Below are 15,354 nucleotides of genomic sequence, written 5' to 3'. Positions count from 1 at the left end.
AGAGAATATATATATAACAAAAAGATATATATATATATTTATATATTTTAAATAATTAACACAGAATATTATACTGCATTATTTTATTAAGTTATATTTACTATAGTACATTAATATGTATAAATGATACATATTATAATCGCTCTGCTTATAAGAGAAACTAAAATGTATAATAAAAATTTGTAATATTTTATAATGTATATTTTACATTGTTTTATACTGTACAAGAATCATGATAAAGATTTTGTATTCTTTTTAAACTTGAAAATTTTTTCTCAACTCCTCTCGATTGTATGGAGAAGCATATTTCTTCTTACAATCGTTCACCAAAATATTAATCATAAAGAGAAAACGAATTGTTTTATTAAACAAACAGCAGTGTAATTGTAGAAAAAAATTACCTTACGATTATTTTTGTAAAATTTCATGAAGATGTTAAAAAATTGTAAATATGAAAGATAAATCCAATAATTCATAGTAATATATTATTTCCTTATTAATATGTGTGTGTGTGTGTATATATATATATCAATAATTAATATACAATTCTGCACATATATATATGATTAAGTAATTGATCAGTTATTTTATTCTCGAGGATTAGTATAATTTATACACATTCCAAGTACGTATAGAAAGCAACTATTGAAATTCTAGTTTCGAAATGTAAATTATTTTATAAAGATATTTCAAGAAACTTGTTTATGAAGCAAAATTTCGTATTACAAGAATCATAATAAAAATAATATATTATTATAAATTATTGGATCTTTTTAACATAAATGGACATAAATGAATATTTTATTCAATTAGAAGATTTAAAAAATTTTGTCATCTATGAAATAAATACGACTAAAAACGTTGTTATAATTAGAAACATCGTGATACTATTAAAATTTATACATTTTTAACGGCACCAGATATCTGTTTATGGTAATATTATCATCAATGGTGCCTACATAATAAAGATAATGTATAATTATAAACATATTAAGATAATTTATATTTAAATTACATATAAGAACTATCATTTATTACATAGATGATCTTACATTATTATTTCATAATCTAATCGTAAAGTTCATTTATTCTATATTTGAACTAGTATCACAGTCACTGTTTTATAGTAAAAAAAATGTTTTTAGTGGCCAGCATTCTCTATAACCTGCTGAATTTAAGAATTTGATGTAATCATCTAACGATAAATATGAAAAGAACTTGGTTTGATTTTTCTTTATAAAGAATACAAAATATTAAAAAGTGTTTAATTATTTTCATAATATATCCCTCAATATAATAAAGTTTGTACTATAAAAAGAGTTTGCTATACCATTTTTCTTATAACTGGCGTTCTGATAATTGATAACAATGCATAATTATGTAAAGATGCAAGATTATTAAAAGATAGATAGAGTTTATTGGAAATAATTTCGCATTGATTTAATAAGTAATTCTCAAATGAAATTTGGTCCGGCTACCCTTAAGTTCAATATTAATGCCGTTCTTTCGTATAGTTTCCTTTTCCTTGGTACGAGTTTTTATAAAAGAAGGCTTCTTTGATGAAACAACTCTCCTACAATTCCCCGCTATAGTCCGTTGTATTGACAAACGAGAACGAAGACTTATGCACATTCTTAAAACGGACATTACAATACGATTCAGTTGATCCATGATGACTGATTCGGTAAACTTAGGGGGTTAGGAGAGTAAAGCATGTCCTATTGAGGCGGTCCACCCATTATGCCCATTGGGGGCATACCTTGAATTCCATATGGTGCTTGTGGAGGACCTTGATTTCCAGCCATAGGAGAATGCAATTGCATCGCAGGACTTTGAATCTGCTGTGTCGGTGTTACCTGTCCACCAGCTGGCGATGGTACTACCTATGGGCAGCAGTGTTTATGCATGTTTTATTTTTCAAACACATGAACAGTTATTAAATAAAAGATATCGTTATCGTTACGAATATGTACTAAGTATCCCCACCAAAGATATGCTATTTTTAGGCTTTCATCGATCTGTAAATGGAAATCTGGTAAATGGCGATCTCTAGTCTCCATTTAACGCATGCAGTCAATGAATTTCACTCGAAACAGTAACTCTCCTTAAAAGCATTCGCAAACGTTCATGAACCAATTGCAGGATTGATTAAATCCTGGTTTAATACTTTGAAAATTAAAAAATTTATCTATTTACCTGAGACATAACTGGAGGCTCTGAAGGAAGAGTCAAATTAGCTAATAAATCTCTAACTGCAGGAAAGAGAGAACACTCAGATTGATTTGCACCATATTCAGCAAATCTTTTTAACTGTAAAGATGCAGCTGCCATCGCAGAAGCTGGACTTGGATCCCTTTTTTCTGCTAATTGTGTCAAATTTGTACTAACATCATAAACCAACGGTAAAACCAATGACGGTGTTTCTCCTTGATACGGTAATCCAATCCTTGTTATTTGTAACTGTAACATAGACGGATAAAACGTTAATATAACTTTTATTATAACAAATTAATATAGATCAATACAATATTGTCATTTTAATATGATAATAGTATTTTAATAAACGTCTATGTATGTATACATACAAAGAAAAGGATTTTATTTCTGCAAACTAGTACTGCAGCCATGCCAGTTGGTACAATTGGAGTTCCAGAAGGAGGAATCCGTAAACACCATTGTACATTCCATTTAAGTTGTTGTTGCTGTGCTAACCCAGGTACTAATTCCAATTTCATTATTTGTACAAAATCTTTTAACACATTGAATGGGACGTTTAACATTCTACCAAAGCCAGAAAGTGTATTTGGTTTATATGGTGGTGCTGCTGCTCTCGTATCAAAAAATTTTTCTATAATCTACAAAAGAAGAGGGGATATATAAAAATAGTTTTAAAAATATAAGCGAAGAAGATATTAAAAGAGGAAAGAAAATTTTCATTATGAATTGGATTATGACGATTACTTGTAACTCTTCCAATGACCATTGATCTTTATGTTCCGGAAGTGGTTGCACCTTTATATGAAGAGACTGCAAATGTTGTGGATTTAAACCAACTCGACATTGTAAACTCTCTACCTTAAAGTGTACAACTCCTGGCTCCGTACTATTTACTGCAGTTAACTATAAATAATTTAATATATAACTTTTATAAATTGTGTTGTACTTTTAAAATATAATACACATAACTAGATAAAATATTCTTATTAAATAATACTCTTACACAGTCATCAGTTTGTATGAACCGTTGAAATTGTCTGCGCATATAAATGCACCCTAAAAATCTTTCAAGCGGTGAAAGATCAGGACCAGGAAGTCCAGAGGGATGCGAGGAAGGGCAACAAAGTAATTCCAAAGCTTCATGAGTTAGAAGCGTAGGTACAGCACCTGCCCATGAACGCTGCGGAAGTACCCTTGAGATATGGGTACCAGTTTTATGATCAGAGGCTTGTGGGCTATGCAGTGCTGCATGTCCTGGACTCTGTGTGGGACGTGCTGGAGATGGTCTAGGTACACTAGGCGATCCTGGCCAATTAGAGGCTGCTGGAGAAGTCATGCTCTGTGAAGATGGAAATGGGCTTCCATCTATATGTCCTAAGTAAATAACCATAAAATCTCACTATATTATATTTCTAATTCTAATAGAATTTATTACAAAAATGTTATACACTTACGTAATTTAATTGAAATTAGTGATATTGTCGTTGGTGTTTAGTAATATGCAGTCAATATAATGTTTAAGGTAATATTTAATATTTAACAATTTTAATTAACAATTATATTAAGATTTTAATACTTAGGTGTAAAATCTAGTTAAACATTTAGTGCAACATTTTACAAAATATTTACTTATTTCTATAATACAAATGAAAAGAAATTATTGAACTATTATTTTGTATAACATATAAATGAAAATTATAGACAATGGGAAGACGAGAGAAAAAGAATTCATACTACTGGATAACTACTTTTTTTAAATAGATATAAATTGTTAACGAATGTCATTTTTAATTGTATGATAAAAGCAAAGTTTTATCGAGAAAGATTGTTTATAACGTTATTTCAAAATCTGGAAATTTCTAGTAATAGAAACTATTAAAAGTAACAAGGAAAAAATAATATACCTAATATATAACATTACATACACACATACACACACAAAGGAAAACAAACAGGAAAATAAATTGTTGATAAAATTAAAATATGTTTGACTTGAATAAAATCATATTTTCAGATATACTTTTGTGCATCATATTCAAATGTTCAAATGTGGACAAATTAGTTGAATCCAGAAATTATTAACTAATTATATCTTAATAGTTCAAGTGATACAATGTATCATATCCGAAAACATTGAATAATGTATGGATGATGCAATAAATACTAATACTAATACTAATACTATTAATACCTGTTTAAGTGATATGATTTTGAAACAATATATATTGTAGTATTTAAATTCTCAATTAAAAATTATTTCTTACCAGTTTGCATAAAGGATCCTGCTGGAGAATGTCCCACTTGAACATTACTACACGGTCCTGGTGAAGATGTTGGCATTAATCCAGCTGGACTAGGAACATGCATCGGGTTTAAAGGACTATTAGCGACTAATCCAGAACCCGGCGAAGGATGTGGTAGCATATTGGGAGTATTTGGTGGTAGTGATGGTGGTGAAGCCAAATTGAAGGAAGTAGCTGGACTACTTCCAAAACTTTGATGTTGGCTTGTCTGAAGGAAATTGAAAATAAAAAGAAAATATCTTGTACCATTTATACAGTATTGAAATGAATATGAAAGCTACCTGCGATATATTAGCAGTATGCGGACTAGCTGGAGTATGAGGGTTACTACCAGATGGTGGAGTCAAAGGTGGATGAAATCTCAATCCATCTCTTTGTTGTGCAGGTGATTGGGGCCCACTTCTATGATGGCTTAAAAAACCTACGTTTCCACTCCCACTACCGCCATCGCTATCCATTGTTACAGGAGAAGGAGGATTGTCATCCTCTGACTGAGATCTTCTGCGGGAAACTGCACTTTCATCCACATATTTTGATAAGAAGGCCTATACAATTAGCAAAAATAAATAATTAATAGAAAAGTAAATTACATAAAGTATTCTGTACTTTAAGGTGTAAAGTAAATTTCATAAAGAATAACTTCTTTGGAGCGAGACATCAAATATAGTTCTAATATTATTCTAATACATACTCTAATATTATTAATATATTATCATAAGTGATTAATATTAAATCAAATACTATTACCTTAAGACCTTGTGTAGGAGTGAACTCGTCTACAACGTAACTTCTATCAAACCGGCTGTATGCTCCATCTCGTAAACTCACTAAACCACTTCCTCGTAGACGAAGTTCTAAACAATACATACCCTGATACGCAATTCTGACTAGAGTTACACATTGTGGCATGATAGTGAAAGTTTGTACTGGCACTTGAGGTCTCTGTAAAAGGTACGGTATAACTTATGGATAATAATAACAAAATATGCAATATCTAACAAACAAAAATGAAATAGAACAAATTTTAAGAAAAACAAGTAATATTAAAATCATACCGAATTATAAACACAAAGTTGTGGAATCGTAGGCAATTTACTAATCGATGTAAGGGGTTGAAGTGTTTCATGTAGAATGTGTATAAGTTGGGCTAAATTTCTATGCGTATTCAAATGAGCTTCAAGTTGTTCCTTCATAATTGAATGAGCATTAGTAGTAGTGCTAGTTGGACCTATACATTAATGAAAGCTTTAAATTAGTAAGAATATATTAAATTAATAACGAATATATAGGATGTTACAGGTAATTATGTATATGTATCTACAGATATATAAGGATGAAATAAAAGATTCTTAAATATAGAAAGATAAAAAGCAGAGCACATAAAATATGTTAAAAATTCAGGATATACTGAAAGAAGTTTATACCAATAAAGTTTAAGACATATTAATAAATTAAGAATCCATCCCAAATGTCTTATATGCGCTAAAAACGTTCTAGTACTAAATTCCTTATTACAAATCTAATATTATTATGAATAAAAATGGCACACTATGGCATTCATTGAATTAATTTGGCTATTTTCAACGATATTAGAAAAAATACTCTCAAAATATTTTCTGTTGCATTGCCTCTTAATACAGATGACTCTTAACAATAATTTATATATTTCTTATATTACTTATATTATCGCAAAAAGGTAATATTTACTTTTTCCAAAAATCAATTTAAATGCTTTATCATTGGTACTCCATTGGACAGTAACAGTAGCTCCACGGTTAGGACCATAAGTAAGAACTAACTTACTATAGTTGTATGATTTTATACTAACCATGTTGCGCAGATTATATTTTTCTGTAACATAAAAAGCGCAAAAGTTAATGGTTTTAATTACATACAACTTCCAACTCAATATTATTTTCTAATAAAATTACAAGTTATACCCATTTTAAAATATTCTGCTAAACCATGTACTATAGAATAAAGATATACAATTTGAGCCCAATCATTGAGTAACGCATCTACTGTTCGCGAAACCGTATCTGCTGTACCCATTTCATATTGAAAATATACTGGTCTTCGCAATCCTAATACAAATTAAACAGTTTACGTATAGATTATTTAAACGTATTATTATATATATATATATAATATATATATATATATATATATATATATATATATATATATATATATAATAATATATATATTATAATAATATATATATAATAATATATATATATATATATATATATATATATATATATATATATATATGTTATTTCTTTAATGTATTGAACGATATATTACCTTGTTCTTTTGGATGGCTGCTGGATAAAGGGCTACCATAGAATACAAACTCAGCCATCCATGTTTTAGCCATACCTTTGCCTTGAACTCTGATTGAAACACTGAGTAATCTTTTAAGAAGAGCGTACCAAGCACAGCTAGTACTTACACCTGCAAAAGGGGCAGGTAACTGAACCAGTTTTAAAACTAATGCAGTAGCATTTGCTTCTACTTGAAGTCCTTGATGAGCTATATCTCTCCTAGTTAATTCTTGTGCTAATGTTACAAATGGTATCCTTTCATCACAAAGTGCAACCACATGTGCTAACTCCGGGATAAAATATGCAGGTTGTTTGGATCTTCTGTTCTGTAATGTAGTACTGGCATCAGATCTTCCACTGGCACCTGTACTTCTTCGTTTAAGGCTATTTGTCTCAGAAGTTTCTGTGATATATTAAATATAAACTGTTTATTTGTTCTTCTATTAAATGAAAATTTAATAATATTACTATATTAGAGCATCACAAATTAAAATACTGACCATTATCAACACTGGTGAAAGGACCATGGGTTATGACGAAAGTATCAAACTCAATTAAGCTTTGAACTTTCAAATACATTTTCGGAATTTCTGTCTCAATGCTATCATCATGAGGATCGTCTTCTATGGAACTATGCTTTACTACAGCAAGGTAAAACGAGCATTCGATCTCACATGGTGAAGTTTCTTTTTCCTTAAATGCCACTATTAAAATTACTGTAGGATGTCGATGAAGTTGAACAAACATACGATGTCTACTAATCTTTGACATCGGATGATCAGGATGAAGAAGTACTGGCAAACGTTCATGAGATGTTGCTGGGAGATGCTGAAGTGTTTTTTCACATCGTCTTTGTGTTATCCAAAATCTGCGACGTGAAATAGAATAAAATATATTAAAAGGTAGACAAAAGGAAGGGAAAGGAAATATAATGAAGCGAAAATTAAAACAATATTACCTTAGTTCTGATATTAACGTTGGAAGACGAGAATGATCACCATTTAATGCAGCAGTTAATTCAGGAATCAAAGGAACCTCATATTGAGGCACATGACATTGCAACATTCCAGTATGTGTATCAACAGTAACTAATAAATGTTCTGCTCTTAAACAAGGTTGCAAAATTGGAACGGAAAGAATAGCAGGTGAACCGGCTAAAGTACATTCAACATCTTTCAACATTGTTTGCAGTTCTTGCTTCAAATCTAATAATCTACTTCTGGTACGTATATATATTGTATGCACTAACAAACATTCCATTGACAATTGATCTGATCTAATTGCTCTGTCTGCTATTTCACTTTCTTTGCTACCTAAGGATGGAACATGTACTATCGCAAGAGGCCTTGCAGGATCATGTTGGTCAACCTGAACTGTTAATTTATAACCCAGCTCTGATCGAGGATCTTTACTAGTCAATTCTCTCCAATAAGAGACAGAAAGACATTTTCCTGGTGTATATTCATCCACGTGAATGTGATCATCCAATCTATCTCGTATTAATCGTAACGTTTGAGAGTAAAGTACTTCTAGCTGTAGTGATTGACAGAAATAGTGCAAAATATGGTACACTTCAGATAATGGATTTGAACTCTCTGCCAATCTTGACTGAACCACCTTGCAATTAAAATTATTCACTTGAATATTGAGTAATTAAAGAATAAATAATAAAGTAAATAATATAATTTGTTAAAAGAGATAATACTTGATGTACGTAACGAGTTTGCAATGGATGCACCAAAGCTTTTCCATCTCCTGTTTCTCTGTCTGAAACTAAAATTTCCAATTCTAATAATCTCCAAGGTACTGCTGGACCATCTCCCATTACTGTAAGCGATACTGAAAATTCTTGCTCCACAAGAAATGTTACTCTTCCTGCTTCTATCTTTAAATTGCGCATTTGTGGAAGCAGATTTCCAGTAACTAATCTATGTTGAATAACTTGATTTAATCTCTGCAGGGTAGTTCTTTTCTCTGCTGGTGTAATTGGATCTGGAGGGACAATTCTTTCCTATTGAAAGAATACGTGCCTATTTAAGTAAAGTTTGAAACTGAAACAATCATACTAATCTAAATCTACTACTAAATCTAAGTACACTGAGTATAATTACAAGTATTAGTGAATTAAAATTACTCTTATGCATGCTGGTAGACGGCTATATGTTCCAGTTGTAAGAACTTCCACTGCAGCAGGAATATGGAAGTTAGGTAATCTTGCATGTACTAATGTCTCACGAGCCATTCTTGCGAGCATATCAGCTGTATCAACAAAAAGCAGTGACTGCTTATCCAAAAAGGCCATTATATGCTGTTAAAAAAATCCCTTTTTAGTCAATAATCATTCAACAACAATAAATTAACTACATCAAAGGCTTAAAACGTCGCAATGAATAAACGAAATATTAATTTTTAATATACCGCAGATTTATCAACTTTGGAAGCACTGTTAGCCCATTTAACCAATGCTAATAATCGTACATATAGCTGTCTAGTTCTAGCTGAAAAGTTATAAATTTCTATTTTACGTTCCATATCAGTTTTCCGAGGTAATCTGCAAAGACATATTACATTTTGGTTAAAAAAAATATTTATGTATAATAATAATAATAATAATAATAATAATAATAATAATAATAATAGTAACAATAAGAAGAAGAAAAAGAATAGTTCACTTTTTTCCATGAAAAGACATGAAAAGATACTTGATTTGTAATTGTTATTCTTACTTGTCCTTCACTCTCAACCGTACATCCTTCTGATACATATATTTATACGCTTCTCTCATCTGACTATTTAACTACTAGCTAAACGATTGCCTAACTATACTTATTTAACTCTTATTGTTAAATATTCATGTATTATATATTATGTATATTACTTCCATTAATTTACATTGAATTATGTTTGAACTATATTGATTTTCATATACACTGAATCTCTACTTTATGCAATGTAAAAGTATACGTAAATATTCTTACAATTCGGCTAAAACTGTGAGTTCATGGTAAGTACGTTGTATGATAAAATCAATGAGCATGCCAAGAGAAATAGAACCACCACGATTTCCTTCCTGTGGGATGTTGTTAGTTACAGGCGTTTGATGACCCTCTAATGGTACTGGAGTCATTTTATATTCTACTATAATTAACAAATCCAAAATTCAAATTAACATAACTAGGACGTAGATATCTATAAATATTAACTTGAATATCAATAATATAATACTTGTATATATGTTATGTGCATGTGTATTATATATAATATACGTACATTATGATACTATATGTCTGTAGTATTATTATTAACATTTATTAATTATGTCACACTAATTAATTCCAATATATTGCATCAAAATTGCAAACTGGTTATTTGAAGGTGTAAAAATGATAACAAAATTGATTATTCATTTTCATACTAGTATACCTGTAAACATATATGTAATAAAAATATATCAACAGTGAAGGAACAAACAGAGCAGAAAGAGATTAATATCAAATAAACATATTTTCACCTCCAACATTTACCTTTCGATCGTATACACTATAATAATGTAATAGTAAGTGAAAGTAGCTACTTTTCAAATATGTCACGAACGTTGGAAAACTAGATGGGATACCCTTTCATGATGGCTCGTTCAAATTACTTACATATTTCGATTCGAGTTTACGTTGCATTACCACCACAAAAGTAAATTAAAATGAAAGTTTATTAGCAAAAACATATAAATTTAAATATACCAATGAAAATTCGAATGAAACATTTTATTAATTTAATTTACCTTACTTATTCATCTACAAAATCAATCTTGAAACTTATTAAAATTTTTTATGAAATTACACGTTATAAATTATTTTAAGAAATATTAATTATTTTCAAAAATAATTTACATTCAAAATTTATAAATTCAACTGATATATAAACATAATTTTTTAGAAGATTTAATATTATTATCAACTATGTATTATTTGTTTATTTCCCACAATTTCATATCAATTTAAAAACATCAGTAAAAAAGTAACGATGAATAAATAGATATCTATCTCAATTTGTGACATGTGTAAGAAAAGGGAAGGACGATTAAAAATCTCTTATAACATAATATACACACATATTGAAGACTAAAAAATAAAAAATAGTTTGATTATAGCTATAGATAAATGTTTTAATCCTGAAGTCGGCATCAATTCTCACGTGCTTATGATTCAATAGTACCACTAGCACATGTTCAGGCTTATGTGTCACGTGTATTTCTAAGCTCATTTGTTATTTCTGAGTCGTTTAATTCTATTGAATTCAACAAAATTATTTATGAAATTCCATAAAAATAAATAGAGATAATGGAAGTATTAAATGAACCTGTTCGACAAGAATCAATGATGTAAGTAAATATAACCTTAAATTAGGTATTATAAGAAACAGATGAATTTCATAATTTGTTTTTATTATATTTATAAATTTTTAAAGAAGGTCAGAATAAAATGTTTTTAAAATGATGTAACTCTATTAAATACTTGTCTTATTTCTAGTAAATAGAAAAACATAACCTCGACAAATTATCTGGAATGCTACCGTATGTGATTAAAATTATGAATAATTACATTTTCAGATTATGTTGCATCTGTGGTATTGGTATTGAACCAAATCCAGCGAATATGTGTGTAGCATGTTTACGAACTCAAGTAGATGTCACTGAGAATATTCCAAAGCAAGCAACAATTTATTTTTGTAAAGGCTGCGAGAGGTAATATAATTCAATTTATTTTCCTATTTGTTAATTTCTAAATAAGACGGTAGGAAAAATAAACATAAAGGAAATGATAAAATCTTTCTTATTTAAAATATTGTTTCATCTTTATTTTCTCAACAAAATTATACATCGATCTAATGGATATGAAAATTGAAGTTGAGCTTTTAAAAATATATAATACGGTTATTCCTATATTGTATATATTCACATTTATAGCCTATATTACTATAAAGTACTGCAGTAATAACATTGCTGTTGTGAACATTCTGTTTATTAAATCTTTCTATATATTTGTTCAATTATCTTTCTGAAACTTGCAAGATAAGGAAAGTTTAATTGTTTCAGGTATCTACAGCCACCTGCGGAATGGATTCATGCGGCATTAGAATCCAGAGAGTTACTAACATTATGTTTAAAAAAGCTGAAAGGTCTGAATCGAGTGAAATTAATTGATGCTGGATTTGTCTGGACAGAACCACATTCTATGAGATTGAAGGTATTTATTATTTAATAGTTCTATTGCGTAAAAAATCATTTTATTGTTACACTGTATCTTTAGGTAAAACTAACAGTGCAAGCTGAAGTTATGGGTGGAACAGTCTTGCAACAAGTATTTATAGTTGAATATACGGTAAATCATCAAATGTGTAATGATTGTCATCGAACAGAAGCTAAAGATTATTGGCGTGCATTGGTAAGATTTGTACTATGCGTAAAAGGTATATAGCGTGGTCGTAAAACTGGGAAGAAGCTTTTGAGTGTCAAAACAGGTAATTTGCTCAAGTACTTTCAAAGGCGTTACAATATTCATTTAGCTATTTCAAAACCGTGTGTTCTGCTTCGTGGTAACTAACAGGCTAATTTTTACCAGTATAGTAATTCTTATTACCCAAGGAATGGCAAATACTTGATGCCATATAGTTTTTATGGACGATTACGAGAATATAAGCAGAATATAATATGCAAATAAATTTTACAATTCGAAATTTAAATTGCCTTTAAAAGGCAGCTGCTGCCCTAGGTATGATGTCAATGAGTGTACCCTCTTAGGTTTTAATTTACGACCACACTTATATCTTTCCTACCTATTATACTTTAATTAGTCTTATAATAAGAGCAAGGTAAATTTCACTTGTAGTAATAAAATTATTTTCTCTGTTTATAACTTGCACTTTACAAAGGTACAAGTACGACAAAGAGCAACAAATAAAAAAACGTTTTATTATCTAGAGCAATTAATTTTGAAGTACAAAGCACATGAACAAACTTTGGGCATAAAACCTATTCATGGTAAGAAATCTGAATTATTTAAAAATATTATTAGATAAATTATCAAAGAGTTTAAAGATTCTATTTACTAAATATAATAATCTATTAAATGAATTGCGAACTTTTACAGAGGGTCTAGATTTCTTTTATGCAAATGAAGCGTCAGCGCGCAAAATGGTTGATTTTCTTTCAAGCGTTATACCTTGTCGCTATGACCATTCTAAAAAACTGATATCGCATGATATTCACAGCAATATCTACAATTATAAAGTTACATACAGGTAAAGATCGTTTACATTAGTAAATTGATATAAAAATATTGGATATGAATACTTTCATTATTCCTTATTATATAATTAACCATTAGATTGTTTGTAGTTGATAGAATTTAATTTTATTTATACATTACAATTTTTTAAATACCTTTCTGCCCATTTTTTTTTACATCTAATAGGAGATCGCTTCTCGCCGCCTCGTTTTTTATATTCAGTTCCTGTGTCTGTATATCTTCTTCTAATTGCGTAAAGAACCAATCTTTACCACAGTATCATATGAATAACAATGTCAATTCACCTACATGATTCCACCGCTTCTGTTCACTTGGTTCATGCAATACAACCATTCATAATAACGATCCTCTAATTGTTTTAAACAATGTGCAATTGTAATTTCTCTTATAGTGTGGAAATAGTTCCAATATCAAGAGATAGCATAGTGTGTCTTCCAAGAAAACTGAGCCATCAACTCGGAGGGATAAATTCAATTTGTTTAGTATATAAAATTACAAATTTTGTACATTTAATAGATGTATCAACTGGCCAAAGTACGTGTAGTTCTCTAAAATTTGATACTTATTTATCTGATTTCTAAAGTAAAATTGAATTCACAAAATATACTATTTATTTATTTAGTCGCAGAATTAAGCGCTACACTTTACTGGAGACATACTTTCAACAGCATTTGTGACCCAAAGCAATTAATAGAATACACAGTAATGGATATTGAGCAAATAAAATTCAAGGATAGAAAATTTTTTCCTGGACAGGGAAGTATTTCAAATAAGGTATCTATTATGAATCTAATTATAATATTTTCTCTAAAATATAATGTTTACATGGGAAGGATTCTTCTCGGTCGAAACTAAAATAATATAAAATAACCAAATGGTTATAAAATTATATACGTACTATGAACAAATTATTAACAAAATTACAAACAAAATTTTAAAACGTCAGAGGAAACTTTCCTTTGTAATATTCCTTTCAGTCGGTACAAATTTATAAATCTTTACTTACAGTTATATCTTTGTTTCTAGCATGTAATAGCAGATGTATGGGTAGTTAGAAGTTGCGATTTGGGACTAACTGAGAACTTAATTCATACGCGCACTCATCTTGGCCATATATTAAAACCTGGTGATACTGTCCTAGGGTAAAAAAAAAAAAGGATAAAAAAAGATAAAGCGCTAAATAATAAATAATATAATTGACAAAAATTAAAAGATGATTTTATATTTAGGTATGCTCTTAATGAGAGTAATATTAACGATGAGAATTTCGAAATGTTAAATAAAGACGTAGTACCGGACGTAATTTTAACCAAAAAAAATTATACGCAAGATAGAGCAGCACGTCGCAGAATGAGAGCTTGGAAATTAAAACATATGATACAAGATGAAGATAATATGGTCACAGATAATAAGTAAGTTATGTAATTTTCTATTTAAAAATAACTATTTTCTTAGATATTTAAAACTAAGTATAAAGTGAAATTATATATTTCCGTTTACTTTTACTTCTTAAATTACATTGAAAAATTACATTTATAATTATAATCTATTTTAGTGACTACTATGAGTTTTTGGAAGATCTTGAAGAAGATCCAGAAATGAGACAACACATAAATATTTACAAAGATTCTAGGAAATTAATTCCAGTTGATACTAATGAGTTATCTGATACCAATTGTCCACAAATTACTCTTGAAGAAATGCTTGACGATCTCGTATTTGATGATATCGAAGTTTCTCATGTTTTGTAACGGTACTTCGTATACTATTAATTTGTTTTAACTTATTCTAATAGTGCTTCGTATGTTTAAAGTGTTCAACAGAATAGTTTAGACATAATTATAAATAACCCTAGGGGTTATAAAACATAAGAATATAAAATATAATAGTATTTTATGAAGCAAATAAATTTAGTTTATTATTTGCTAGTTTTAGCATTTTTAATATCTGATATTTACTAGTTATATGATATTTACTTGTTCAGTGTGTATATGTGTGTGTGTGTGTGTGTGTATAAAGCATTAAAATGTTTATATAGTCATGTTCTTCTCTATACTCCATTCAGTCAGGCCATCGAGTCAGTAGAGGCAGAGGTTAAAGGTGGCGGTAAACAGCCGCGTAAGACGCCTACGAATACAAACCTAAACCTAACTTTTATCTTCTGCTTGTAGTATGTATACATACCCATAAACGATAGTTGAG

At 29.4% G+C, this 15,354-nt stretch overlaps 2 protein-coding genes across 4 annotated transcripts; one reads left to right on the top strand and one right to left on the bottom strand.

Annotated features, from left to right (window-relative positions):
- Positions 1-68: 68 nt before the first annotated feature.
- Positions 69-10,475, bottom strand: LOC132915064 (mediator of RNA polymerase II transcription subunit 14). Of its 3 annotated transcripts, XM_060974693.1 has the most exons (20): positions 10,372-10,475; positions 10,118-10,270; positions 9,826-9,985; positions 9,266-9,398; positions 8,982-9,155; positions 8,553-8,858; positions 7,806-8,464; positions 7,348-7,715; positions 6,828-7,250; positions 6,461-6,604; positions 6,228-6,371; positions 5,576-5,748; positions 5,268-5,462; positions 4,802-5,065; positions 4,482-4,728; positions 3,221-3,591; positions 2,962-3,120; positions 2,586-2,855; positions 2,197-2,460; positions 69-1,883 (listed from the first exon to the last, which is right to left on the bottom strand). In XM_060974693.1, the coding sequence occupies exons 3-20, from the start codon at positions 9,972-9,974 to the stop codon at positions 1,719-1,721; spliced, it is 4,608 nt and encodes a 1,535-aa protein (XP_060830676.1). In that variant the 5' UTR covers positions 9,975-9,985; positions 10,118-10,270; positions 10,372-10,475; the 3' UTR covers positions 69-1,718. The 3 variants fall into 3 exon arrangements, with proteins under 3 accessions (XP_060830676.1, XP_060830677.1, XP_060830678.1); XM_060974694.1 differs by lacking the exons at positions 9,266-9,398; positions 9,826-9,985; positions 10,118-10,270; positions 10,372-10,475 and having other exon boundaries at positions 8,553-8,898; positions 8,982-9,090; XM_060974695.1 differs by lacking the exons at positions 9,266-9,398; positions 9,826-9,985; positions 10,118-10,270; positions 10,372-10,475 and having other exon boundaries at positions 8,553-8,877; positions 8,982-9,060.
- Positions 10,476-11,041: 566 nt separating this feature from the next.
- LOC132915204 (60S ribosomal export protein NMD3) lies at positions 11,042-15,045 on the top strand. Its single transcript, XM_060974933.1, has 11 exons — positions 11,042-11,225; positions 11,454-11,588; positions 11,940-12,090; positions 12,154-12,288; positions 12,776-12,884; positions 12,994-13,144; positions 13,544-13,686; positions 13,775-13,926; positions 14,179-14,294; positions 14,382-14,564; positions 14,708-15,045. The coding sequence occupies exons 1-11, from the start codon at positions 11,185-11,187 to the stop codon at positions 14,901-14,903; spliced, it is 1,512 nt and encodes a 503-aa protein (XP_060830916.1). The 5' UTR covers positions 11,042-11,184; the 3' UTR covers positions 14,904-15,045.
- Positions 15,046-15,354: the final 309 nt, after the last annotated feature.

Source organism: Bombus pascuorum, chromosome 16 (assembly GCF_905332965.1).
Source record: "Bombus pascuorum chromosome 16, iyBomPasc1.1, whole genome shotgun sequence".
NCBI classification, from domain to species: Eukaryota; Metazoa; Arthropoda; class Insecta; order Hymenoptera; family Apidae; genus Bombus; species Bombus pascuorum.
This window is presented reverse-complemented; position numbering and strand designations above follow the sequence as displayed.